Below are 27915 nucleotides of genomic sequence, written 5' to 3' on the forward strand. Positions count from 1 at the left end.
TATGACTGATTTTGTGCTGAAACCCCTCCCACAAGAAGCTCTGAATACCGCGGTACTCTGGGCAAACTGCCACAATGTAACAAGGTTCACAGACAGGAATTAGCTGTTTACAGCTGTCTCTAACAGCCAGAACAGCTAGAAGCAGCTACATAACCTGCCCACAGTAACAATGTCACCATGTAATACATGTCAGAATGTGAATCTGGGAGAGGAAAGATTTTACAATGAGCAAACACTGACTAAATCATTTATACATAATTATGGTAAAAATGAAGCACTTTTTTTACTACATTATTTTCACTGGAGTTCCTCTTTAAAGGACAACTGTAGCAAGAGGTATGTGGGGGCTGCCATATTTATTTCCTTTTAACCTTCCTGGCGGTAGGATTCCCGCGGCTGTTTTTTTTTTTTTCAACCCTTTTTTTTTTTTTAGCATGTAGCTAGACTAGCGCTAGCTACATGCTTCCCCCCCCTCCCTGCGACGTCCCCCCGTACAGTCTGATCGCCGCCGGCGTACTTGCCCATAAGGAAATTCCGTTCTGAATGGGATTTCCTTGAGGGCCTCCCCCATCACCATGGCGACGAACGGAGTGATGTCATCGACGTCACAGGGAGTCCCGATCCACCCCATAGCGCAGCCTGGCGGCGATTGGCCAGGCTGCGCAAGAGGTATGCGGGGGGGGGGGGGGCTCTGTATTGCGACGGATCGGCGGCGATCGGACCAAACAGGCAGCTAGCAAAGTGCTAGCTGCATGTTTGAAAAAAAAATTATGCAAATCGGCCCAGCGGGGCCGGAGAAATCCTCTGCGGCGGCTTACCCAGTGTCCAGCACGGGGTTACCGCTAAGGAGGTTAAACAATACCAGTTGTCAGGAAGCCCTGCTGATATATTTGACGGCAGTAGTGTCTGAATCACACCAGAAATAAGCGCTGTGGCTATTTTTGTCACATCTGACAATGGTGTCAGAAACACCTGATCTGCTACATGCTTATTCAGGGTCTATGGCTAAAAGTATTAGGAGGTAGAGGACCAGTAGGATAGCCAGGCAACTGGTATTGCTTAAAAGGAAGGTTCAGGGAGGGTGGGTAAAAAATAAAAATCAAATTCCACTTACCTGGGGCTTCCTCCAGCCCGTGGCAGGCAGGAGGTGCCCTCGCCGCCGCTCCGCAGGCTCCCGGTGGTCTCCGGTGGCCGACCCGACCTGGCCAGGCCGGCTGCCAGGTCGGGCTCTTCTGCGCTCCAAGGCCCGGAACTTCTGCGTCCCACGCCGGCGCGCTGACGTCATCGGACGTCCTCCGGGCTCTACTGCGCAGGCGCAGAACTACTGCGCATGCGCAGTAGAGCCCGGAGGACGTCCGATGACGTCAGAGCGCCGGCGTGGGACGCAGAAGTTCCGGGCCTTGGAGCGCAGAAGAGCCCGACCTGGCAGCCGGCCTGGCCAGGTCGGGTCGGCCACCGGAGACCACCGGGAGCCTGCGGAACGGCGGCGAGGGCACCTCCTGCCTGCCACGGGCTGGAGGAAGCCCCAGGTAAGTGGAATTTGATTTTTATTTTTTACCCACCCTCCCTGAACCTTTCCTTTAAAAGGAAACAAATATGGCAGCCTACATAGACCTCTAGCTACAGTTGTCCTTTAAAGTATTCATCCCTCTGGACATGTACAAATGTACGGATAAATATTAACACGGCAATGTTTTGCACTACGGAAGATGTTGGGGCTATATAAAAGAATTACAATAAAACAAAAAAAGTGATTTTATACTATCCGCACTCCATCTGATAACAATATAACTTCAGCCAGAGAAGAAATAACAAAATCAATCAGGAAAAGCATTAATCAACCCACAGGAGGGGCCTATCCTGGAATACATTTGGCATGTAATGTAGTTGCGCTCTCCAAAGACATAAATAAAAGGCAGCTTATCGTAGAACGCCGCGGAGAAAAGACTCGCCAAGCAGTGACATCGTTCCCGTCCGGACAGCTCCTGCAAGTAAGAGATTGTGCAATTTATGGAATAGCCCCATCACAAACTGCCGCACTGCTGATAGCATACTGCCCCCGGAATACTGCCACATTCATCATGGCGACTACTAGGAAGGGAGACAGTTCATCTCCACCTTGTTTCCCCGGCCATCGGCTGCCCATTTATGCTGAGCGATAGAGTCAGCATCTGGCTTCCTGGTGGACTTTTATGGGCCTGTGAGTCAGACTGCAGGACGACACGAAGCAAAGTAGCCAGCAGAGATTAGAGTGCATGACTCCAAAATGTATATATACGGACAGTATAAAGCGAGTCTGATCACAGAGCTACAGGAGAACACAATATACAGCAGTGTTTCATGACGCAGGTAGTTCACTGCAGGTTCTTTTTTAAAGTGGATCCGAGAAACTTTTATTCATTGCATAATAGTGTTCCTTTCATATAGTTTATAGGGCATTCCTCAAGCGCAATACTTTTTTTTTTTTTTCGTTTTAATACTCCGTTTCCCTATGAACTAAACAAGCTTTGCCCACACCTTCTCTAGTGCCTTGGCACTCTGAGACCCATGTAGCAAGGGCTTATGGGAGTTCAGTCTGGGCAGGAGGAGGAGGTGTTACTAGCCAGAGATTTCAGAGGCAGATGGGAGGAGGAGAGGGGAGTGAAGTTTTCACAAGCTGAGGGGTGGAGATGCAGAGCAGCTTGCCTGTGTGTAATGATCACAAGCAGAACATGGCTGATCTCATTGTATCACAGGAGGAAATAATCATATACTGCTGAAGCTGTTTGCAGCTAGATTTGCTGTGTAAACTATCTAAACTTTAGATAACATATAGTAGTTACTGGTTATAGTTTTTGTATAGTGTACCTCCTCTGTTTCCCCCTGTGCCTCATGTCACCTCTGTTCGCCCTTGCCTCATGTCCCCCTCTGTGTCATCTATATTCACATGTGCCTCCAGTGTCCCCCTTTGTGTCACCTTTATTCCAAGTATTTTTTTTTTTCATTTGAAACAGCTGTACATCTTTTCTTACAGGCTTAAAGTGAACCCTAGGTGAGAGGCATACGGAGGCTGTCATATTTATTTTTTAAGCCATGCCCATTACCAGGCTGTCCTGCTCATGCACTGGCTCTATAGACCTTGAACAAGCATGCAGATCAGCTGCTCTGACTGAAGTCTGACTGGATTGGCTGCATGCTTGTTTCAAGTGTGTGATTCAGACATTACTGACCAGAAAGAGGCTACCATATTTATTTCCTTAAAGAGAACCCGAGGTGGGTTTGAAGATTATTATCTGCATACAGAGGCTGGATCTGCCTATACAGCCCAGCCTCTGTTGCTATCCCAACCCCCCCTAAGGTCCCCCTGCACTCTGCAATCCCTCATAAATCACAGCCACGCTGCTGACAAACAGCTTGTCAGAGCTGGCTGTGTTTATCTCTATAGTGTCAGTCTGCTGCTCTCCCCGCCTCCTGCAGAACTCCAGTCCCCGCCTGCATCCCTTCCCTCCCTGCTGATTGGAGGGAAGGGACGGGGGCAGGGACCGGAGCTATGCAGGAGGCGGGGGAGCAGCTGAGACTGACACTACAGATGTAAACACAGCCTCACAGCACAGCTGTGATTTATGAGGGATTGCAGAGTGCAGGGGGACCTTAGTGGGGTTTGGGATAGCAACAGAGGCTGGGCTGTATAGGCAGATCCAGCCTCTGTATGCAGATAACATTCTTTAAACACACCTCGGGTTCTCTTTAAAAAAAAAAAAAAATGCATATTGCCTGGCATCTAGCTGGCTATCTCAAACTCCTCTGCCTCTAAAACTTTTTGCCATAGACTTTGAATAAGCATATGCAGGTCAGGTGTTTCAGACTTTTCTCCTGGCAGAGCTGCAGCCACTAGGACACACACTATAGGCAGTAGCAGTGTTAGGGAGTCTTGCCCAAAGTCTCCTACTGAATAGGTGCTGTCTTACTAAACAGGCAGAGCCGAGATCTGAACCCATGTCACCTCTATCAGGTGCAAAGCCCCAAACCATTCCACTATCCAGCCACTACAATGCTAGATTCTCAGGTTCCAAACGCCAGCCAGGCCGAGGCCTGTGTAGAGTCCATGCATTCCCCTGCCCCCAGTTTGGGACAGTTTTCACTGAGCACCCATGTTACCTCACACATGGTCCAGTCAGCAAAACCATTTCATTCCAAAACTGAATCAGGCAAAAAACAGAGCTGGAAATTTGGGCGCCGCCACAGGCCGTAATGCGAATTACAGATATAGCGGCGCTCAGTCAGTAATTTGGGCACTATCAAAAGACTGAGCCCAATTTGGCCGCCAGCAACAGCTGGAAGCCAAATTAAGTTGTTCCAGAGGCCATGGCGGCCTGGAGGGGGACTAGTAATTAAAGGAATACTGTAAGGGGGGGGGGGGGGGGGAAATGAGTAGAACTTACCTAGGACTTCTAATGGTCCCCCGCAGTCATCCTGTGCCCGTGCAGCCACTCACCGATGCTCCGGCCCCGCCTCCGGTTCACTTCTGGAATTTCAGACTTTAAAGTCTGAAAACCACTGCGCCTGCATTGCAGTTTCCTCGCTCCCGCTGTCATCACCAGGAGTGTATTGCGCAGGCCCAATATGGTCTGTTCCTGTGCAGTACGCTCCTGGTGACATCAGTGGGAGCGAGAACACGCAGGCACAGTGGTTTGCAGACTTTAAAGTCTGAAATTCCAGAAGTGAACGGGAGGCGGGGCCAGGGCACCGGTGAGTGGCTGCGGGGGCACAGGATGTCTGTGGGGGACCGTTAGAAGCCCCGGGTAAGTTCAACTCATTTTCCCCCGACCCCCAACAGTATTCCTTTAACGCTGCCGGGACTTTTGCAGGAGTAGAATGAGATGTTTTTCAGCTTTACCCTGCGCTCATATTTTCCAATGTCTGAAAGTGCACCTGGTACCTGGGTTGGGGGAAAAAAAAAAAGTAAATATACCTGGGGCTTCCTCCAGCCCCCTCCAGGCTGATCGCTCCCTCGCCGTTTTCCTGCGTTGCTTGGATCCTCCTCAGCTTGTCCCAAAAAATCCTTTAGTCGGGGCCAGTCTGCACGGGTGCGGTCCAGCCGCATGTGCTCTCCCATAGCCGGGAGTGCAATGGGCATGTGGCTGGGGTATGACTGCTCAGTATGCCCCAGACTGCAGGACTTTCCAAGGCAAATTGCGGAGGATGCAGGCGGCGCAGGAGGACAGCGAGGGAGCGATTAGCCTGGTGGGGGCTGGAGGAATCCCCAGGTATATATAATTTTTATAGATCCCCCATCTCAGGTTCCATTTAAGTACATCTACAACCCAAAACTGGCCTAAAAACTGTAGAAAAAGTCATTAGATCACGAATCCTGCTGAGCGACTGTAAAAGGCCTTTGCTGGGTAGTTTTCTGCTTTCATTGTACTAGTCTGCTAGACAATTACTGACATGAATTGTTCAAAGTACGCCAGAAATAATAATAGGCCACTGATAGATCAGCAAGTCAGATAAATGAGTTTTATTCTCATTTCAGCCTCTCTGCTGCTGAGTAATGCAGTCTAGTTCATTATGGGTGAGAGCTCAATCCTCCCCTGCAACAGCTGTGAGAGTACCATGTAGTCGCCTGGCCCAGCAGGGAAGAGTACCGGGAACAGGAAGACTTTGTACTAGAAGTGCTAAAAACACGACATATATAATAACACATCCCACGATCCCCCAAGCAAAGGAAAAATGCCTGTTCAATCGGCACAAGCCAGAACGAGGAACTAACGATGTAAAGGACAAAATGGCGGACGGCCTATAATCCACTCCAGAGCCAGGAGTCTATTACTGAGGCAACGGGGGGGGGAATAACGGGCTCCGAGGCAACGGGGGATGACGGGCTCCGAGGCAACGACGGGCTCCGAGGCAATGGACTTGGAGTGGTGCTAATGGTTGACTTAGCATCAGAGAAGGTTGGTGAGAAGCAAATTGTAAATGAAATGGAACTAATGAAAAAACTGACAGAAAATACATTTAATTGCCCCAGTTCCAAGCTGCATACAATTTGCATTACATGTGAACGCAAGTTGGACACGGGCCATACCTCCCAACCCAGGACAGTCCCAGGAAAAAAATCGGGACAGTTCAGAGGCAAGTAAAACTAAAATACAACAATAGGAAACAGAGGAGGCCAATGGTGCACATGCATGTTAGGCTTCGGAAGAAGGTCAAAGAACAGCGAAACGGTCGTCAGGCCATGCACCATTGGCACCCACTGCTACATCCAGCACCCCCAGGAAGCCAAGATTAGTTACATAGTTACATAGTTATTTTGGTTGAAAAAAGACATACGTCCATCGAGTTCAACCAGTATAAAGTACAACTCCAGCCTGCTCCCTCACATATCCCTGTTGATCCAGAGGAAGGCGAAAAAACCCTTACAAGGCATGGTCCAATTAGCCCCTAAAGGGAAAAATTCCTTCCCGACTCCAGATGGCAATCAGATAAAATCCCTGGATCAACATCATTAGGCATTACCTAGTAATTGTAGCCATGGATGTCTTTCAACGCAAGGAAAGCATCTAAGCCCCCTTTAAATGCAGGTATAGAGTTTGCCATAACGACTTCCTGTGGCAATGCATTCCACATCTTAATCACTCTTACTGTAAAGAACCCTTTCCTAAATAAATGGCTAAAACGTTTCTCCTCCATGCGCAGATCATGTCCTCTAGACCTTTGAGAAGGCCTAGGGACAAAAAGCTCATCCGCCAAGGTATTATATTGCCCTCTGATGTATTTATACATGTTAATTAGATCCCCTCTAAGGCGTCTTTTCTCTAGACTAAATAAACCCAGTTTATCTAACCTTTCTCGATAAGTGAGACCCTCCATCCCACGCATCAATTTTGTTGCTCGTCTCTGCACCTGCTCTAAAACTGCAATATCTTTTTTGTAATGTGGTGCCCAGAACTGAATTCCATATTCCAGATGTGGCCTTACTAGAGAGTTAAACAGGGGCAATATTATGCTAGCATCTCGAGTTTTTATTTCCCTTTTAATGCATCCCAAAATTTTGTTAGCTTTAGCTGCAGCTGCTTGGCATTGAGTACGATTATTTAACTTGTTGTCAATGAGTACTCCTAAGTCCTTCTCCAAGTTTGATGTCCCCAACTGTATCCCATTTATTTTGTATGGTGCTAGACCATTAGTACGTCCAAAATGCATGACCTTACATTTGTCAACATTGAATTTCATCTGCCATGTATGTGCCCATATAGCCATCCTATCCAGATCCTGTTGCAATATGACACTATCTTCCTGAGAGTTGATGATTCTGCACAATTTTGTATCATCTGCAAAAATAGCAGCATTGCTCACTACTGCATCTACTAGGTCATTAATAAATAAATTGAAAAGCACTGGACCCAGAACAGACCCCTGTGGGACCCCACTGCTAACAGTCTCCCATTTTGAGTACGATCCATTGACCACAACTCTTTGTTTTCTGTCCATTAGCCAGTTCCCTATCCATGCACACAGACTCTTCTCCAGTCCTTGCATCCTCAACTTTTGCACCAGACTTTTGTGGGGAACAGTGTTGAAGGCCTTTGCAAAGTCCAAGTATATCACATCTAAAGCATTCCCAATATCCATATTAGCATTCACTACCTCATAAAAGCTGAGCATGTTAGTCAAACAGGACCTGTCTTTAGTAAACCCATGTTGATGCTGAGAAATAAGATTATTTTCTACTATGAAGTCATGTATAGTATCTCTTAGTAACCCCTCAAATAGTTTGCATACAACTGATGTTAAGCTTACAGGTCTATAATTTCCTGGATCAGATTTTTTGCCCTTCTTAAATAATGGGAAAACGTGGGCTGTACGCCAATCCACTGGGACTCTGCCAGTTGCAAGAGTCACAAAAGATAAGATAAAGTACTGCTCTCATTCGTTCAACTTGACTTTCACATGCAATCTGTATTTTATTGGCAATAATATGGCAGTGGTTCCCAGGTTCGAATCCCAGGCAGGTCAACATCTGCAAGGAATTTATATGTTCCCCCAGTGTCTGCATGGGTTTCTTCTGGGCACTCCGGTTTCCTCTCATATTCCAAAAACATACAGATAAGTTGATTGGCTTCCACCTAAAAAAAATTGGCCCTAGACTACAATACATACACTGCACAATTCATACATAGACTTAGGACTCTGGTAGGGATTAGAGTGTGAGCCCCTCTGAGGGACAGTTAAGTGACAAGACTATAGTCTCTGTACAGCGCTGTGTAAGATGTCGGCGCTACATAAATACTAAATAATAATAATAAAATGCCCAAACAGTGGCAAGCTGCCCCCTCTCCTGCTTTGTTTTGCATACTAACCCACAATCATTAAACACAAATAAAGTGCACTATACTTCCCCTTTAAGCAGACGACTAGCGCAGACACAAACTCCAGTAAACAAGGTAGCTGGGCGTCTCTCTGGAGGATTTGCATATATTACGCTATAATTAGACCTGGAACTTTACAGAGCCTGAATAATAATGATGATTACATGCCAGCCAGCTCCACCTGATCCAGACACGCATGGCCTATAAAAGAATGACATATGGGAGAGAGTGTGATGTAATGGCAGTGTGTGCCAGCACAGAGGGCACGTTTCCTGGAAGGGACACCTCTGTGCAAACCAAAGCTTTATTTAATCTTACACAACAATTCATTACAACACCGACCTTTACTCCACTTGTGATTGGCCAATAAGCCACATCATTTATAAATTCACCCTCCATTCACTACTATGGAGAAACTACCAAGCCACGTGTGTAAGAGGAGGAACATGGAGAATGCGGCTGGGCGTCTATTGGAAGAGCACACTGTTTTATTATTATCTGGCATGGAGCTTTTATAGTATCAGGGAGGAAACACACGCGTGTCTGCAGGAACAGACACAGAGTAAAATGCACCATAAAAGACTTTTTCCTATGTTGCTATCACTTACAGTTTGTAGTAAAAAGCTGACTGATCTGACAGATTTTGGAATAGTCCAAATGAGAAACTGGGTGCCACGCCCAGCCCCTCAAGGGCTCTTGATGCGAGTCAGTTTCCTGCGTCACTCACTTCCTCCCACTACTTCTGCCACGCCCACCTCTTTCTCTCCGACCACCAAAGCCAGGACATTGCTGCCCCACCCCCTCCAGACCAAAACTCCTGGGAGAATGTCCACGAAGTTAGACTAGTCCTGTGCTGTCTATCTCCTCATGGGGGATTCTCAGTATTCCCTTTAATTCTTTACAAACGCCCTCCTGAAAAGGATCTATATTAAGATGTTAGCCTGCTTCCCTATTCGTTTGGCAGTTGGATTGAGCAACTGCAGAAGTTCACTGAGTGCTTTTGAAAGAAATAACTGGGAATCCCCCATTAAGAGATGGACTAGTCCAAGACCTCAGAACTGTCAGATTTTTACTGCCTACTGTAAGTGACAGTGATATAGGCAAAAATAAATGTATAGTGTAGCTTACTATATGCACATATCGTTCAACACCCAGTGTGTTCCACTGTCTCTTTATTGTTGTGGGAGTTTGATGGGTAAAAAAAAAAAAAAAAAAAAATTAAAAAAAATGAAAAAAAAAAAAGAAGGGGGAAAAACCTCCTGTGCGCGATGGAAGGCTGAAGCTACTTTGAGCAGAAAAGCGAAATCCGGCTTAATACAACCCTATCAGAGTGAAAAACCATATAAGGATCCTTTATGGATGGTGCCTGAATGTCCCTTCCTCTCCTTGCTGAGGTGATGGCCAGTAATGGGGCCCATACACCTAACGATTTTCCCACCGATATACAGCAGTTTCGATCACTGTGATCCAATCTGCTGTGAAATCATTGCGCAACCGCTGACAGAACGATTGATTTCCGTCTGAAATCAATCATACCCATCGATCCGTCCTTGCGGAAGATTTTGCTTGATCGCCGGGGGTCGGGAGTGCGTCGATAGCGGTGTTCGAATGCCGACGACCGACGCTAGCGGCAATACATTACCTGCTTCGGCCGGCACAACTCCCCCGGTCTCCGCTGTCTTCTTCTCCGCGCTGGTGTCTGGGTCCGGCTGGCTTCACTGAACTTCCTGTCCCGGCAGGAAGTTTAAACAGTAGAGCGCCCTCTACTGTTTAAACTTCCCCTGGCAGGAAGTTCAGTAAAGCTAGCCGGACCCGGAGCCCAGTGGAGAAGAAGACAGCGGAGACCGGGGGAGTCGCTCCGACCGGAGCAGGTAATGTATGCAGGGGGGGGCAGCGGCAGCTTCACAGATTGGGTTTCATGCTGAAATCGATTCACAATCTGTTTGCAGTAAAGGCAGCCATACGATGCCTCTCTGATCAGATTCGATCAGAGAGGGATCTATCGGTTGGTCGATCTGATGGCAAATCGACCAGTGTATGGCCACCTTAAGAAAGCTACATTTAAACATCTAGAGCTGCCGAAGAGGTCAGGGCTATATAAATACATATTATGGTAGGACATTTCACTAGGACTATGGTAAGATTAGATTGTGAGCACCTCTGAGGACAGTCAGTGACATGACTATGTACTCTATAAAGTGCTGAAGAAGATGTTAGCGCTATATAAATACATAATATGGTAGGATATTAGACTATCACTATTGTAGGGCTTAGATTATGAGCTCCTCAGAGGACAGCAGGTGACATAACTATATACTCTGTAAAGTGCTGCAGAATATGTCAGTGCTATATAAATAAAATAATAATAATAATAATAATAATAATAATAATAATAATAATAATAATAATAATAATAATGGACATTAGACTAGGACTATGGTAGGGATTATATTGTAAATTCCTCTGAGGACAGTCAGTGACAGGACTATGAGCTCTGTAATGTGCTGCAGAAGATGTCCATGCTATATAAATAACAAGAAGTCATTGACTTATTCACCTTTATAAACTGATCATGCCAATTTAAAAAATGGCAGAATCCACTATCCAAGATGCACAGAGTTGGCCTATAAAATCTAATTCACAAGCACATCTAAAAGAAAATGTAATGTAATGAATGTAAAAAAAAAAAAAATGTATTTCTGCTAAGCCGAGACAGAGACACAACAAACTGCAATAAATGGCACAAAGACAAACATGACAACTATTAAAAGAATTCCCATGTCAACAAGAGGATTGGGAGATTAGAGAGGCAGGAAGAGAATAGATAAAACATGCTGCCGGTGGTGCCAGGCCGGGACGCTGCCGCCCGAGGTCACCGCGACAAGAGATCTCATTAAATGAATCCAGGCCCAGCACGGACGGCGGAGCGCACAAGCAAGACACGGGAGTCATCCAATCTGACGCTGCAAGGCCGTGCATCTCCTCTGTGCCAGACAGATCCTACACACAGGAGGTGCGCACAAGCAAGACACGGGAGTCATCCAATCTGACGCTGCAAGGCCGTGCATCTCCTCTGTGCCAGACAGATCCTACACACAGGAGGTGCGCACAAGCAAGACACGGGAGTCATCCAATCTGACGCTGCAAGGCCGTGCATCTCCTCTGTGCCAGACAGATCCTACACACAGGAGGTGCGCACAAGCAAGACACGGGAGTCATCCAATCTGACGCTGCAAGGCCATGCATCTCTGTGCCAGACAGATCCTACACACAGGAGATGCGCACAAGCAAGACACGGGAGTCATCCAATCTGACGCTGCAAGGCCGTGCATCTCCTCTGTGCCAGACAGATCCAACACATAGGAGGGGCGCACATACAAGACACGGGAGTCATCCAATCTAATGCTGCAAGGCCGCGCATCTCCTCTGTGCCGGCCACAGACAGATTCTACACACAGGAGGGGCTGCCTCACTGCTGCCACAAGTGTCACAACAACGACTGAAGCAAAAAGGCACAATAATATAATGGATTTCCTACAGTCTTCCTAAGAAATAAAGGAAAACATTTACAAAAAGGGAAAACTATTGCCTATTAAGAAAAAATTATAAACACACATAGAAATGTACATTTCTCCCAGAGTAAAAAAACGCATAACGCTGTCACTTACAGTAGGCAATGAAAATTGGACAGATCTGGCAAGTTTTGGAATAGCCCATCTCCTCATGAGCGGGTTCTTTATTTACAAAAGAACCTTCGTGAATGGCAGTTGTTCAGTCCAAATACCAAAATAGTGTGTGAACGAGTAGAGAAGCCGACTGACATTTTTATAGGATCTAAAAATATATTTGAATGCATTCCCAAGTATTCCCTGTGTGTAAAATTGTTTATTTTCACTGTAGAGAGCAGTAGAAACTTGCTTATTTCTGGGCATAGGCAAAGGCAGGAGTCTCTCTACACCCCCCCCCCCCCCCCCACCTCTGCTGAAGTGACTTATCTGTTGCTAGGGCGAGGAGTCTGTTCAGCAGAGGGAGGGGGCAGAGTGAGGACCCCTTCCTCAGAGAGCTTCAGCCTGCAAGGATTACATTTGTCTTCTTCTGCTCTCTGCAGTGAAAATAAAACTATTTTACACACAGGGAATATTTGTTAATGCTTTCACATGTTCTTTTAACAGAGTAATTACTGACATTTTATTTTTGGGATTATAATCCCACTTTAAATACCACCAGTAATGAATAAAAAAAAAATCACCGGGGGGAAGGTACTTACCTTGGGACAGGGAAGCCTTTGGATCCTAACAAGGCTTCCTCCGTCCTCCTTAGGCTCAGGGATTCCGTGCCGGCAGCCCCTGAAAAGAGCGTGGCAATATTTACAATCCGCGCTCCATTGCAGGCGCAGTACAAGCTACCCAAGCTACCCTTCCGGCAGAAATAGCAGAGCACGATCGGGTCCGTTCTGCACCTCGTGCCTGCGCAGTAGAGCAGACCCGATCAGGCTCAGCTATTTCCCCAGAGCGCGAGGGGAAGCTGGTATTGTACCCGCGCAGATTGTAAATATATCCCTACTGCGCTTGCGAGGGGTACCAGCACTGGATCCCTGAGGAGGAAGAGGATGGGGGAAACATCATTAGGATCCACAGGCTTCTCCCTCCCAAGGCAAGTACCCCACAGGAGCAATTTTTTTTTTAAATTACAGGTTCACTTTAAGTCCGGTCATTGCAATCCCACATGTAGTGGAATGGAAGATTACACAAGGCATTTGTAGTACAATCACCCTTGGTTTCATCACCTGATCTTCAAACTTACAAAAAAGAAATTCTATTGATCTGTAGGCATACTCTGTTTTAGTCAGTTACCTATTGGAGTACCACCCACCCCCCCTCCAAGGTCTTTCACACACCCCTATCACTCTTCTGAGGTTAAATTGCTACTACCAAATCTCCCTACCACACAAGTTAGCAGGTAGGTCCAGACTTTGGTTGATGCTCACTTCCGACCAGTTAGACTTCCGTTTAAGTCTCTGTTGTGTTATTTACCCTGATTTTAACCATTTTAAAAACAAGGAACACCAAGAGCCCCAATAGTGTAATATGTACTGGTAAATGGTTACTGGATAGAGTAAATATTAATACTCACAAACCAGGGTTACCATTAGGCAACCACTGTAATGGCAGGTGGGGAGATTTTCCTGACCCCACTCAGGAATAAGAAGTCGCTCTCTGTAGATGAGAAAAAGGGGGTTCAACCCTCCACCCAGGGTTGTCTCAATATTATGCAGAAGAACATGTGGTCAGTAGAAGAGCCAGGCACCTCTGTCAAGAGGCTCTTCCACCTCTGTCAAGAGGTGTCTGGGTCTTCTACTGACCACATATGCTATTGTTCCGTTGTTATTGCCTGATGAAGCGGGATCAAACTTGCGAAACGCGTTGCATATTTGGAGTTCATAAATAAAATATAATTGTCTGTCTTTACTACAGTCGTTGTGTGTCTACTTGGAGGAGGTAAGTCCACCACTACCTCCTCTATTTACCAAGAATTTGTTTAAGCTCATTTAGCTTCCTTTTATCCTTTTGGCACCTCTGTTCTCCTGCATAATTTAACCATTTTAACACTTATGTCAGCCCACCATTACTTGAATATGATAATTATCTTTGCTCGGTTCCTCTTTCTTTTATAACTGTATATCTGTTGCTTCAAGTTTGTCAATACTCCCTTCCAATGCTTATTTCTTATCGGATACTAGTATCTGTAACTGACATAAGCTTGAGCTATGTACAACTGTTACTATCCAGTCTTTTTGTATGGTTATTAAAAAAAAAATCTTCAATAAAAATAGATGGATTAAAAAAAAAAGGCGGCGTTTGTAGTGCGCCACTGTCAGTACCGTTAAGTCTGGTCATGCTTTTTTTTTTAAAAAAAAGCATAGCATTAATTAGAATAGCCCCACTGGTTGTCCAGAGTGCCCAGAGCTCCGGCTCCTTGAGAGCTCCAATTAAGGATCTGAAGGACCTCCTTTAGGTCCATCTCCTGGGATGTTAACACTTGTAGCCTGCAATTGTTCTAGGGATGAAATCACGTTGGCGCTATTCCTGGCCTGGCACTACCCGGGGCTCAGCACGCAATACAGGAGAGCTTAGTTGTGCCTTCGCCTTGATCCCGGCTGCTCTAAGAATAGCCCCCTGAAGAGAAGAGTTCAGCGATGGCGCGGCTAACGCAGCCACTGCGCAAATTGAATTTCTCCATATCTAATGGGCTTCACGAGCTACCCTGCCCTCGCTTTGATCTGCGCTCGTTTGATGGGTCTGGTGAAAGTCACGACGACTATCTGTGATTACTCAGACAGTAAAAGGCATTTTGAAGCCAAAGTCGTGACGGCTATTTGTAATTACTCGGATGGTAAAAATATTTCAAGCGAGTTATGGAAGTCTTCAAAATCATTTTTCTTTTTCATGGGAAGAAAAATAAACAAGACTACCAAAGACACTGGCGGACCGCAGGCAAGAAAATCGGAGTTTCCTCTCATAGCACATCAAAGTACAAATATATAAAACATTTTTGGTCAAAATAAAAATGTTTTTCTGTGAGTTTACATGTCTATAACATGTATGTTCAATATGTATAGAAATGCTCTATTCCATATAGAGACAAATGTAAATAAAAATAGAACACCCCCTTTTATTTGCAAAACAATTCAGGCTACGTTTCCACTGTAGCGTTACATTTTCGCCTGCATAAAATCGTATAAGATTTTTTTGATTGGTGAAAATTTGCATGTAAATTTGTACGCGTTTTATGCGAATTTTTGTACGCGGAAATTCGCATTAGTTACATATGCATAATCTGCCTAGTAACAGCTTAGTCATGACTGCTGACAACTTCCTGTAACCATGGATCTACTGCGAATTTTCGGGCAAGTAACGTGAAAATTGGCATTGCCTATACAAAGCATTGTACGCGAATCGTCCGCGATGTCCGAAAAAATGATACAGGACCTCAGATTTTTTCACGCGTACGAAAATTCACATGGAGTGGAAACGGCTGCATTGACTTACATTAGTTTTAAAATCTATGCGAATTTTCTGAGCAGAAAAACTGACACAAAACGCACAAGTGGAAACCTAGCCTCACTGTAGTACCTGCTTGCCTATAGGCACATCAGTTATACCAGAGTAAACCGGACATGTCCATCTGGATTACTCTGCTAGGAGTGAGAAGGAGAATTGTCCCTTTCCTGTGGGAGTCAGTCAGCAGGGTGTGCAATCTGATCTTCCTTGCCCTTTGTGTCCATTTCAAAACAACAGCTGTTGTAGGAAACCGCTAAAGCTGCCAGTTTGCCAAGATGCCCACATAGTCTAAAGCAAAGTGCCACAGATCGGATGACTCTTGCTTCCATACATTTATTCCTCCTGTGACTGCAAAAAACATTAAATGCCGGAGTCCAAAGAAGAAAAATAAAATCCTTATATTCCTAGATAGAGCCCTAAAGAATTGCAAAATATTTGTAAAGAAGCAGCACCTAATCAGACTGAAACCATGTGACCTATGGCTTGGCATAAGTCACATGACTAGGAATACAAATGTGTGCATGCGGCATAAATCACGTGACTAGGATTGGAGTACGTTATGTATCTGAAATGTAATAACTAGACAAACCAGTGATATAAAGAAAAAATAAATACATAAAAGACGATCTTCATGTATGGAACAAAACTACATTATTAAGATTCTGGCTATTGGTCCAGTTTAAAATGGTTTGAAACTTGTTTAATTCAATTCTTTACAATGCAGAGCACTGTTGCTGCTGAGCTCAAAGTGTGGAGACCCGCTGCATTGTGGGATTTGTAGTTCTATACAGGTGCATAAAGATGGACAAAAAGAGCCAGAAAACACAGGGAGGGCGGAAGTGAGGTCATTGTATGCCCTCGCTTGCCCTTATCATTGATAGAGACCGAGAGGCCATTGAAAAAAAAAAAAAAGAATTAATAATTTAGACTGCCTGTAGAATGCTATAAAAAGATAGAGGCTGCATTTTGACAGGGAGGTTTTAAAGGAAATCCTCTCTTTTAATTTTATTTTTTGTATAAAATGTGTGGAGGTCTTCCTTGGATATCTGCAATTGACAAAAGTAAAGTGTGCCTGTAGTGACAGAAAAAAAAAAAAAAAAAAGAAAACCCACCAGCGGGCCATATCCAACATCAGCATGGAACATACTATAAAAAGAACTGGTAACAACGCCTTTAGCGAATGTAAGACAAACACTGCACGGAGTTCGGTAAACTTGATAATTACACTGTGCCCTCGCCAGCCCTCTTACTTTGTCAACCTCAATATTTTATACATTTGCATACTTGTAACTCTCAAGCAAGTTTGCTGACTGGCATTTCCCTCCAGCAATCTGAATACATTTCACTGGGAAGTACACAGGAAAGTCCCCAATTATAAAAAGGACACTGGCATAATGGTTTCTGGCTTTTGACTTACCAGTTTCTTCAAAGAAGTATCCATTTCTGGACATCGCTGCCGGGGGACTCTCTGCAAACAAGGCACAAAACCATGAGTCAGTTATGCATTCTGTATCCAAGACAATGGTCTGTAAATCTAGAAACAGTCATTAGGATTACTGGAATATAACTTGACATAAACCATGACTAGAAATGGGTGCATTTTTCCACAGGCAGTGTGAGCAGTACCACTGCATTAAGTGTAAAGGCCGAGAACTGCCGGGGAAGAGGTAGGCAAAGCCCGAGCAGCACCGGGGAAAAGACAAGCAGAGGCCGAGCAGCACAGGAAGGGGGAAGGGAGAGACCAAGCGAGAGGATCCTGAGGGGAATGGTGGACTTGAACCATCAGCCACAGGTTTCCCACCACTGAGGTCATTTTATCTCACACATTATTTCCACAGATGAAACCTGAACTAAGAAGTATATGGAGGCGGCCATATTTGTTTCCTTTTAAACAATGCCAGTTGCCTGGCATTCCTTCTGATCCTTGGCTGCAGTAGTATCTGGATCAACAAGCATGCAGCTAATGCAGTCAGACTTCAGTCAGAAACACATGTTGCATGCTTGTTCAGGGTCTATGGCTAAAAGAATTAAGCTGGCCATACACTGGCCCGATCTACCGCCGTTTCGACAGCAGATTCGATCACTGAGATCGAATCTGCCGCCAATCGTTCGCGCTACACGCCGAATTTCGATTCATTTCGTCCGATCCCGTCGATTGCGCCGTGCGGAAAATTACCGTCGATCGCCCGCGGGTAAAGAGCGCATCGCTAGCGGCGTTCGAGTGCCCGACGACCGACGCAATAGAGCCCGCATACATTACCTGCTCCGCCGGCGCGACTGCCCCCGCTCGTCTCCGCTCTGGTCTCCGGCATGCCTTCACTTATTCCTGCCCGGCAGGAAGTTTAAACAGTAGAGAGCGCTCTACTGTTTCAACTTCCTGCCGGGCAGGAAGAAGTGAAGCATGCTGGAGCCGGAGACCAGAGCGGAGAAGAAGAGCGGAGAGAGACCCGGGAGTCGCGCCGGCGGAGCAGGTAATGTATGCGGCGGGGGGGAGCGGCGGCAGCAGCACCACCACCACAACAGATTGTGATCGGTTTCAGGCTGAAATCGGTTCACAATCTGTTTGCAGTAAGGTGGTCTCTCTGATCAGATTCGATCAGAGAGGGATCTGTCTGTTGGCCGAATCGGACGGCAAATCGACCAGTGTATGGCCACCTTTAGAGGCAGATGATCAGGCAGCTGGTATTGTATAAAAGGAAATAGATATGGCAGCCTCCATATCCCTCTCAGGAGTCCTTTGTTGAGAGATAGACAGAAATACACTCTTGTACAGACAGAACTGCTAGCTGTACATTTGGCAGAATATCCTCCATGTTGCTGTGCACTATGTTATGGAGCACACGGCCAGTTTTCACACGTGCTGCTCTCGGACGGCCGGACACCAGCTGACCGCACTGCATACCATTCTATGAAAGCTCTACAGACCCCTCACCACAGACCGCTCAGCCACAAAACACACACGGCCCAGATTCCATCAACAAGGGGAAGAAAACACCAACACTCTCTGAGGGGCCCCTCCAGCCTCCCGGGGATGGAAGAGAAACCCCTCCAATGATAGACGAGGGACCCCTCAGAAAGCCCATCGTTTCATGGAAGGAGATGCAGCAAACTCATCCTGGTCACTGCACTTCAGTCAAACTATTCAAGTCAATATTTAAAGGAGACCTGAACTCAGAACTTCCTCTCTGCTTAAAAAGATAAGCAACAGCATAACCTTTATAGAGAAACATTTCTTTGTTACAGCTGATGCAAATCCTGCAATAAATCTGCAGTGTCTACTTCCTGCTTCCATGGAAGCAGACATGGGGTTAACATCCTGTGTTTACAAATCAGCGGTGTCTTCGGAGGACTGCTGAGATTCCTGAGCTGACACAGCTGAGAGATCAAATTACAGATGAGGGGAAATTAGACCAGCTAAATTCTCTAAATACACACAGGGTGCATTTCTCTTGGTTTCCTTCTGCAAGAGTTCCACTTTAAATAAAATATTTAGACAGGCCCCTACTTACAAATTACTATAATTATAACATTTCCTTCATGTACAAATTATACAATATTGTTTCTTTATTACACGTTTTTGTTGTTACAGGTTACAGTATTGTATAAACTTTAATAGGTAGTTAAAAACACTTTGAAAGCACCTTGAAAAACAGCTAAAAACCCGCTGTTTATATTCTATGTCCGAATCCAGAGCTACTCATTTATCGTTTCCTTATGTTTAACACACGATTCAACTTACAATCTCTCAGAATGGAACCTGTTTGTAAGTAGGAGACCATCAGTATTTTTCTTTTACACATATGTCTTTTAGTTATAGAACTAGTTTGGTCGGCTTATTTAAAATAAAAAAAAAATAAAAAAACATTTTATCACCGACAAAAGTTATGAATCTGAATGTGCAGTTTAGAATAACTCTGAAAACAATAGAGAGGAACAGCTGTGTGTGCTGCACAGAATCCCTTCCCTCGCATGCCCAGAGAAGGGGTTCCTCCTGTCTGACACCTCACACCCTCGCTTCATGAGAAGGGATAAGGCGAGAAGACTCAAGACGTAAACAGCGGCGACTCGTTCCTGCGAGCTGGCAGCGCTCCGCCAGCTGTCCTGCCCACATCAGGTTATTACATTCAGCGCTGGGGGGCTTGTAATAAACCCACCCAGCACACGCTTATTCCAGGATTACCAGATCAGAGCCATGCCCCCCAAAAACAACACAAACTAGCATTCCCCAGATGCTTCCCAGCCGGGGACGGTACAGAGCCGCTGGCGTTTCATGAAGACAGAGGCGAAAGATATGAGCAATGTGAGCGGAGCACATTCCCCTCCATCTATCCAGACAGGGAGCCTGGCCTGGAGTCTGTGCTGTATATACAGCATCATGCACAACCCCTGCTCAGCTCAGGCCTAAAGAGGACCTGTGCCGCCTTCCCCTCCATCTATCCTGACAGGGAGCCCGGCCTGGCGTCTGTGCTGTACACACAACAACCCCTGCTCAGCTCAGGTCTAAAGAGGACCTGTGCCATCTTCCCCTCCATCTATCCAGACAGGGAGCCTGGCCTGGAGTCTGTGCTGTATATACAGCTGCAAGCACAACCCCTGCTCAGCTCAGGCCTGAAGAGGACCTGTGCCGCCTTCCCATCCCATCTATCCAGACAGGGAGCCTGGCCTGGAGTCTGTGCTGTATATACAGCTGCATGCACAACCCCTGCTCTGAATCAAAACACTTGAAGCAGGCATGTGGCTAATGCAGTCAGACTTAAGTCAGAGCACCTGATCTGCATGCTTGTGCAGGGTGTAGGCCTAAAAATATTAAGAGACACGGGATCAGGGGACAGCCAGGCAACTTGCCTCAGGTTTACTCTAAGGAGCAGTGGCTACCTGGCTCCCGTGATTTGCCCAGTCCTGCATCACACTCCTGAAAGCTGGGCCTCCCCTTGGCTACACAGCTGAACCGAAGATCTTATTTGTGTCGACAGGAACTCTTGACTCTGAAATCAATGAAGCCTTCAAAAAGATCTTTAATATATATAAGGATCATAATCGTAGCTGGTGGGAGATTTCCAGTTTTAACACGTACTTAAAAGAAAAAATTACAGTACGTGGCTTACGAAATTTAGTTATACCACACAAACATACTGAGAATGCAGAATTTATGAGGGGATGGAATAAATTAAAAACAAAACAAACCCTGGAACTTATGACATATCTCAGGGATTTTGAATTAAAGTCCCTGGAAACTATCAATAGTAGACTAGCAGAGGAACATAAAAAAGTCATGAATTTTAAAACCAACCCTTCATTTAAAGAACTGGAACAAAAATTACAAAATAAAGTACACTCTCACAAAGAAATGATTAAAACCAAGAAACATAGTAAATACGTAAGAGATGTGAATGACTTTAAACACGACAAGGTATATAACTGGAAACGTAGTCCCAGACAACCTAAAAATCCACTGAAAAGGCCTAATAGTGGAGAAACTGAAACAGAAACAGAGTCTGAGAACGAACAAAGTACAGGATCAGAGTCAGGGGACCCAGATGTGGCTCCTATAAAACCAAAGGGGAGGGGGAAACCGAGGGGTCAGAGACCACCCTCTGGAGATACCCTGAGGAATTTAAGGAACAGGAAGAGATGGGGGTACAAACCCCACGGAAGGGTGCAGAGGGGAGGGGAGGAGAGGAGGAGTGGTAGAAAGTAGGATTCAGGAGGAGAAAATGTCAATTATTAACCTCACTGACTATGTACTTGATCAGACCGAGATCTCAGTACTTTCAAAGGGCTTGTCCTTTGTACCCACTCCTAACTTTGACCTCTTCGAAACCATAAAAGATGTAAACCTCTTTGCTAGAAAACTTGCCATTCATAAATTTATGAATACACCGACCATGATGAATAAAAAAGCCAATGAGAGAGATGAACTCGCATTAAGAACCTTGAACTCCCTGCTGGACGAAAATAGTACAGGGGTTGTACAGTTGGACACACCAACAAGCGATTTACCCATAAAAAGTAAATTTTGTCCAAGCATTAGCACCTATCCCTCCATCCAATGTTTTCTGGATGTTGTCGTTAAAGATCTGGAAGATCTGGCCAGAAATCCTGGGTCACACTCACATAAAAGACAATCTAACTTAAGTGCACGAGAGGAAAGAGCCCTAGAGAACTTGATGAAAAATGATCAAATTGTAATAAAAAAAAATCAGATAAAGGGGGTAACATTGTACTCATGGAACGAGATAAATATGTACAGATGTGTCAAAAACTATTGAAGGATGTTAAACAATACAGGAAACTAGGGACAAATCCCACTGACACCTTCCAGAAGGAACTGGAAGATCTTCTTATAACAGCAAGAGATAGTGGCATCCTTGACAGGAGGGACTTTGAGAATATTTGGAATAAATGTCCAACAGTACCCACTTTTTACGCACTCCCCAAGGTACACAAGAATATTATCAATCCCCCAGGACGACCAATAGTGTCCGGCAATGGTAGTATGACAGAGACAGCAAGTAAATACATTGACTGCTTTCTTCGCCCCTTTGTGGAGACCCTACCTTCCTACCTAAGGGACACAATGGATTTACTCAACAAGCTGAATGACATAAAGATTACCCAGAATACATGGTTGGCCAGTCTTGATGTGGAGTCTTTATACAACAACATAGGGCACAATCTTGGCCTTGAGGCCGTAGATTATTTTTTGAAAACAAGAAGTATACATATGAGGGAACACTCTATCTTTATCCTACAACTATTACAATTCATATTGACACACAACTACTTTTTGTTCCAGAACCAATTTTATCTACAGGAGAGGGGCTGTGCGATGGGCACAGCTTGTGCCCCCTCCTATGCAAACCTGTTCCTGGGGTGGTGGGAGGATACCATCGTGTTTGGAGAAATGCTAGCAGTTTATGCCTCCCATATTGTCTTCTGGGGCCGTTTCATAGATGACGTGTTCATCCTCTGGGACGGCCCCAGAGACATGTTTGTTGAGTTTGTGACCCTGCTAAATAGGAATGAAATTGGCATGCTCTTTACCCATGAAATTGATAATAACACTCTTAATTTTTTGGATGTACAGATTTCCAAAAACCAGGAGGGAGGAACTGATACAAAAATTTACAGAAAAATAACCTCCACGAACTCGCTCTTGTCATGGGATAGTTATCATCCTGAACCCCTAAAAAGAGGCATCCCAAAGGGGCAATTTTTGAGAGCGAAAAGAAATTGCTCAAGTGAAAAGGACTTTGATAGTGAGTGCTGTACTCTGAAGAGAAGGTTTAAGGCAAGGGGATATCCTGATAGTGTACTACATACAGCAGAGGAAAAAGCGAGAAACACAGATAGACGTGAACTGTTGACACCAAAAGCAAGAGAGAGGACAGATCGGGGCAAAACTAGAATTATTAATACATATACCAACCAATCACAAAGTGTCAAAAAAATAATGGAGAAACATTGGTCCCTATTACAGCTAGATCCTCAACTGAAAGAGATTCTACCGACCTACCCACAATTCACATATAGGAGGGGTAGAAATCTAGGGGACTCCCTCACACACTCTTTCATGCCATCAACAAATAAAGACTCAAGAGGAAAGAGGAAGACTTAATTAAGTAAGGATTTAAATGGAATGTATAGATGTGGAAACTGCAAGGCGTGCAATTATGTAGAAAAATGCAAAAAATTTGAGGCTCCCAAGAATGGGAGGATCTTCGATGTTTGGGACTTCTATAATTGTGAAACAGAGGGGGTGGTCTATGCATTAAAATGTCCCTGTCCATATGTATATGTAGGTGAAACGACAAGATCAGTTAAAACACGTATTCTGGAGCATATAGGGGACATCAAGCATAAACGCAACACATCTGTCGCAAGACATTTTCTTGAATGTCATGATGGGGACCCCTCTGGATTGAGATACTGGGTGATTCAGCAATGGAAATTGGGCCCAAGGGGGGGCAATCTGGATTTGAAATTGCGACAAATAGAAGCCCGTTGGATATATAGGATGGGCACTTTGTCCCCTGGTGGCTTGAATGAGGGGTTTACATATACTCCCTTTTTATAGACCCCCTGTGGCTCATGTGTATATATGTGCCCTACTGTACCTCTCCTGCTGGACTAACTAATGTACATTGGCAAACTATATCATTATGGATGTTGGTTCTGTTCTTATCCTGTGGTGACAACTAACAATGTGAAAGGTGATGTTGATATCAAATTATCCCCGAGACAGTGTGATTTGCTTTTGGATTAATCATAAAGTCTAACATGCGAACAATATACATATCCCTTTAATACTTACCTATTATGGCCACCACCGAGTAAATATCTACCCCATATGGGATCTGTAAGATCAGAATTTTTCAAGAGGGTGTCAGCAGATGTAGAATTAGAGGGACCAATCATTAGGCTTGAGATCTGGTGCAATTATGGTATACCTGGACATGCATATTGAGGGTACGTAATGTCGAGGTACATTATCTACTATTATTTTATTCTCCTGTGCCCTCAGCAGGCACCTTTAGATCTTGATTCTTTTCTGCACATTGTCCTTAAAGTACATGTGCGCACATCCGCCGCATGATCGGCATAAAGGCTGTGTCAATGTGAGTGTGCGGGGTTTGTTTACATTCAGGTTGCACGCCCCCTTGCGCCATGTGGACCTATGGCGTGGGTTGGGGCGTAATTTCGGCAAGCCTCTGGTCCCCGCCTTCGATCGTAACGTTTTGGACAATGACGCCGCGGGCTGTGCTGTTTACTCCGCCTACCGCCAGACTACTGACCAATGATGGGATGGCGGACGGAGCTATCATGCGAATGATTGGTCGCATTTATACGGGCGAATCATAAGCTCCATATGGAGCAATGACCTCTCGAGCCACCCTCTAACTGGTGATACCTATACACGCCATGTGACCCCGGGGGACCAATAGGAACGCAGGATTACCGGCGTTCTCTATATTTTGATTTTTCTCTATATTCTAAACCTCGGAAGCTAACTATATTTATCACCCTGTCAAGGTGAGCCATTACTGGTTATGGATATGTTCTTTACTTGTCGTATGTCACAATTCAAAGGGTCTGTTGTAATATTATGGGGATTGATAGTGCCTTCCTGTGATTGGTTAATAATTGATTGACAGTGGTCTTTACCAATGACAGTTCATTGCTGATGGGGGAGTGTTTCTCTCCCACCCCATGTGACCTCCACTGACTATAAAAGGAAGGCGAAGCCAACCATCTTGTTTAGGCTGCTGCCATAGGCCTATACGCTCTGTTACTAAATATGATTTTATTTTAATTTATTGCTTTGTAATGCATCCTAACACTATATGCACTTATAGCACGACACTTTGTTCCCTTGATAAAGCTTCCAAATAGGAAGTGAAACATGTTGGTTGGTTTTTATATGGTGGGAGGTTTTGTATAAGCAGTAACAGCTTTTTTCAAGTTGAAGTAGGATGAGGGTATTTACCCCATTTACAATAATCTACCGTATCAACTTGCAATGATAGTAACGATTATGACAGCTTAACCTTAATATATATATATATATTTTTTTAATGTAAACAATTAAACGTTACGTTTTATCCCCCTGTGAGGGAAAAATTTTGTTGTTTAGTATCCTAATCAGGTTCTGTGTTTAGATTGTGTCGACAGGAAGCAGAAGCGGTGCAATGGACATGCCAGCAATCTCTCAGCTTATCCCAGACACTGGAATCTCCACAGAGCAGCATTTCACAATAATAGGAGTAACACTGGTGGGCGGATTATTTTTAGACCGCCGCTAATAAGTGTCACAACGAGGAAGTGAAGACCAGTAATTAATAACAAGGGCTGAGCTCCTCAGAAATGTCTCCTGGTGATCAGAACATTCCAGGGAACAAACAATGGCTGATGGGAAGTGCACAATCACTCATCCACTTAATAACTGCAAAGTGCTGCTGTCATACGGCCAGCATCTCCGGCTCTGGGATTCCTCCACAAAAACACTTTAAAGAGTAACTGTCAGGCTGCAGAAGCTAATTTAAACCTCTATTCTCCTGTGTTAAACAGTTTAGAAGGAAGCCCAAAAGCCATTAGTGAAGATAAAAATCTCAGTTACCTTTGATGTGTGCTTATCAGCAAGGCTGTTATTCTTAAGAGGACACAAGCCGCATACCATACTGCAAAGCATTCTGGGGCTCTCCCCTCGGCTGCTAATGAGACATTACAGCAGCTTGTAATCAGTCCAGCACGTAGCACTGATAAATCTCCGGGCAGAGTACACTGCAGGAGTCAGCTATTGTTCCTAGCCACATGGCTCATTAATATTCACTGCACACTGTGTTGTTCAAGTACAAGCTTATCTGTGATCAGGAAGCAGGCAGGACATGACGACACATTTGACAGAAAAACATGGAACCTGCCATGAGCTGTCAGGAGCTGCATCTCTGCATATACTATATACAAATTCTGTGAAATCCAAACGTGGACAGTGAAATGCATATGTAATGTAAGTACAGCCAATCTTTAGCTACTGATATATGTGTTTATTTTCTCTGAGACCTTATACCTAACAGCTCCTCTTTAAGGGAATTTTTTTAAAGGGAACCAAGCATCACTCCCCCCCCCCCCCCTCCTGGTCTCTAATAGCTATAGAAGCTGCCATGTTTCCCCCTCCCCTTCTAGATGCCCATTATTTATCAAGGGGAAGGTGTAAAGATGGCATCTGTGACTTCTGTAAACTCTGAAGCACACTGTTTTATCTACCTACCTTGCTGATGAAAGCTTTTGTTTCATCTCTGCTAATGTGTGCAGTAAGATAATTACATCAATATTTGTCTGAAACTTCTGCAGCTGGGCAGGCCTCGGAAGTAGATAATAAAAACCCTTGGCTTAACTTACTTTTAAATGTAAAAAGATCAGGTAAAATTATTAAGTTTTTTTTTTTTTATTAATGAGTTAGACTGCTAGTATGCATATTTAAAGTGCTATTGAGATGCCTGGATGTAACTGAACCTGAAGCAGGGTAAGTAAAGGTTAGATCAGTGGTAGGCAAAGTGTTTGACTCAAGGGCCACAATGGGGTCTCAAGTTGACCAGAATAGAATAGGAGTGGTTGCGACGCATGGTGAAAAAAGGGTGTTGACATGACAGTATGTGGGCAGAGCTAACTAATGTAGCGGTGTAACTCAAAGACAGTGGGCCAGAGTTTTTGCTTAAAACACAGTTAGGCAGAGTGACCCTGTAATTAGACAATGTTCTTCTCACGTACAAACAGAAAATGGCAGCAGACCTCTTTGGCACCAAACACAGGTCCAGAGACAGCAGAAAAATCCCTTCAGACAGCAAGACACAAATACAGTGCAGTGTACAGTATGCCCCAAAATACACATGAGGCAGTGTTTCCTCCAAAACACACATATTGTGGCATCATTACCCCCACAAAATGCACACAATTGGCAGCAGTTGTTCCCCATCGGTCTTCATTGCAGCAAGTCCGGCTGCAAAACTGCCGCACTGACCAGCAGAGCAGGCCTCCTGGGAGAAGGACATAGGAATAGGCATGTACAGGGTAACATGCTCTAGTGCACAGAAGTTCCTAAAATGCTCTGTATCACTAGTTCAGAGATTACCCAGAAGGCCACAGTGTGTAAATGTTAATGCGCAAAAAAAAAAAAAAAAAGTGGGATCAGCGCATCACCAGGCCGCCTCTGAATGGCCTCAGCTCAGAGATGCGCTGAGCCTCTGTTTGGGTTCAAGGTGCGTTTGTAGTCTCTGGGGGGTCTCAGCGCATCTCTGAGCTGAGGCCATTCAGAGGCGGCCTGGTGATGCGCTGATCCCACTTTTTCTGCGCAATTCTTAATTTTACTGGTAGCGCACCCAGGCTATGCATATGCATAGGTAGAATTTAGTTAGTGTTAGGTCCCCTCCCATGGAGGAAAGACTTCTTCGACAGTGGGAGGAACAAGTACCTAACAAATTGCATGCAAGCTGTTGGAGGATGTTAGTTTCCTCTTAGTTTCCTCTAAGTGGTAGACAGGTTGTATGTGTGCTCATTGTGTATTTGTATCCCATGAGTGGGGTCTGCACTTTTTTGAAGGTAAGCATTCATCTGTTTTTAAGTAGCGCTGTTCATTTCTTTGCTATGTAAATGTTAATGCAAGACGTCACTAGAAAGTTTAGCATAAAAATAAAACAAATTAATACTTTAATGTGTTAATTGGTTACACCTACAGAGTTTGGCAAGTTTTACTGGAGTAGAGAATGTACGCACACATCAATGAAGACAAAATAAAAAGTCACTTTCTTTGCGCTGAGTTAGAAAAAGTTGATGCAGTAATGTGTGTAAAACCAGGCATTATAGTGTAAACACTGGTTCAGGCAGCAACTCTGCAGTTACATAATTAGTCTGGCTGAAAAAGTCTTTTGCCCATCAAGTTCAACTAAGGATGCTACATTTCACACATGCATTCCATTCCTCGCTTCTTGTTTCACTACAATGATGCA

General features: G+C 44.8%; 1 protein-coding gene across 4 annotated transcripts in view; it reads right to left on the reverse strand.

Moving 5' to 3' along the window:
* SLC4A11 (solute carrier family 4 member 11) overlaps nucleotides 1-27915 on the reverse strand; it is a 268286-nt gene that overhangs the window by 153695 nt on the left and 86676 nt on the right. For all 4 annotated transcript variants that reach the window (XM_068274632.1, XM_068274623.1, XM_068274641.1 and 1 more), the window contains exon 2: nucleotides 16830-16880. In XM_068274632.1, coding sequence (XP_068130733.1) covers nucleotides 16830-16863 — 34 coding nt within the window. In that variant the 5' untranslated portion in view covers nucleotides 16864-16880. The remainder of the gene's footprint in view (nucleotides 1-16829; nucleotides 16881-27915) is intronic.

Source organism: Hyperolius riggenbachi, chromosome 1 (assembly GCF_040937935.1).
Source record: "Hyperolius riggenbachi isolate aHypRig1 chromosome 1, aHypRig1.pri, whole genome shotgun sequence".
In the NCBI taxonomy this organism is placed as follows: Eukaryota; Metazoa; Chordata; class Amphibia; order Anura; family Hyperoliidae; genus Hyperolius; species Hyperolius riggenbachi.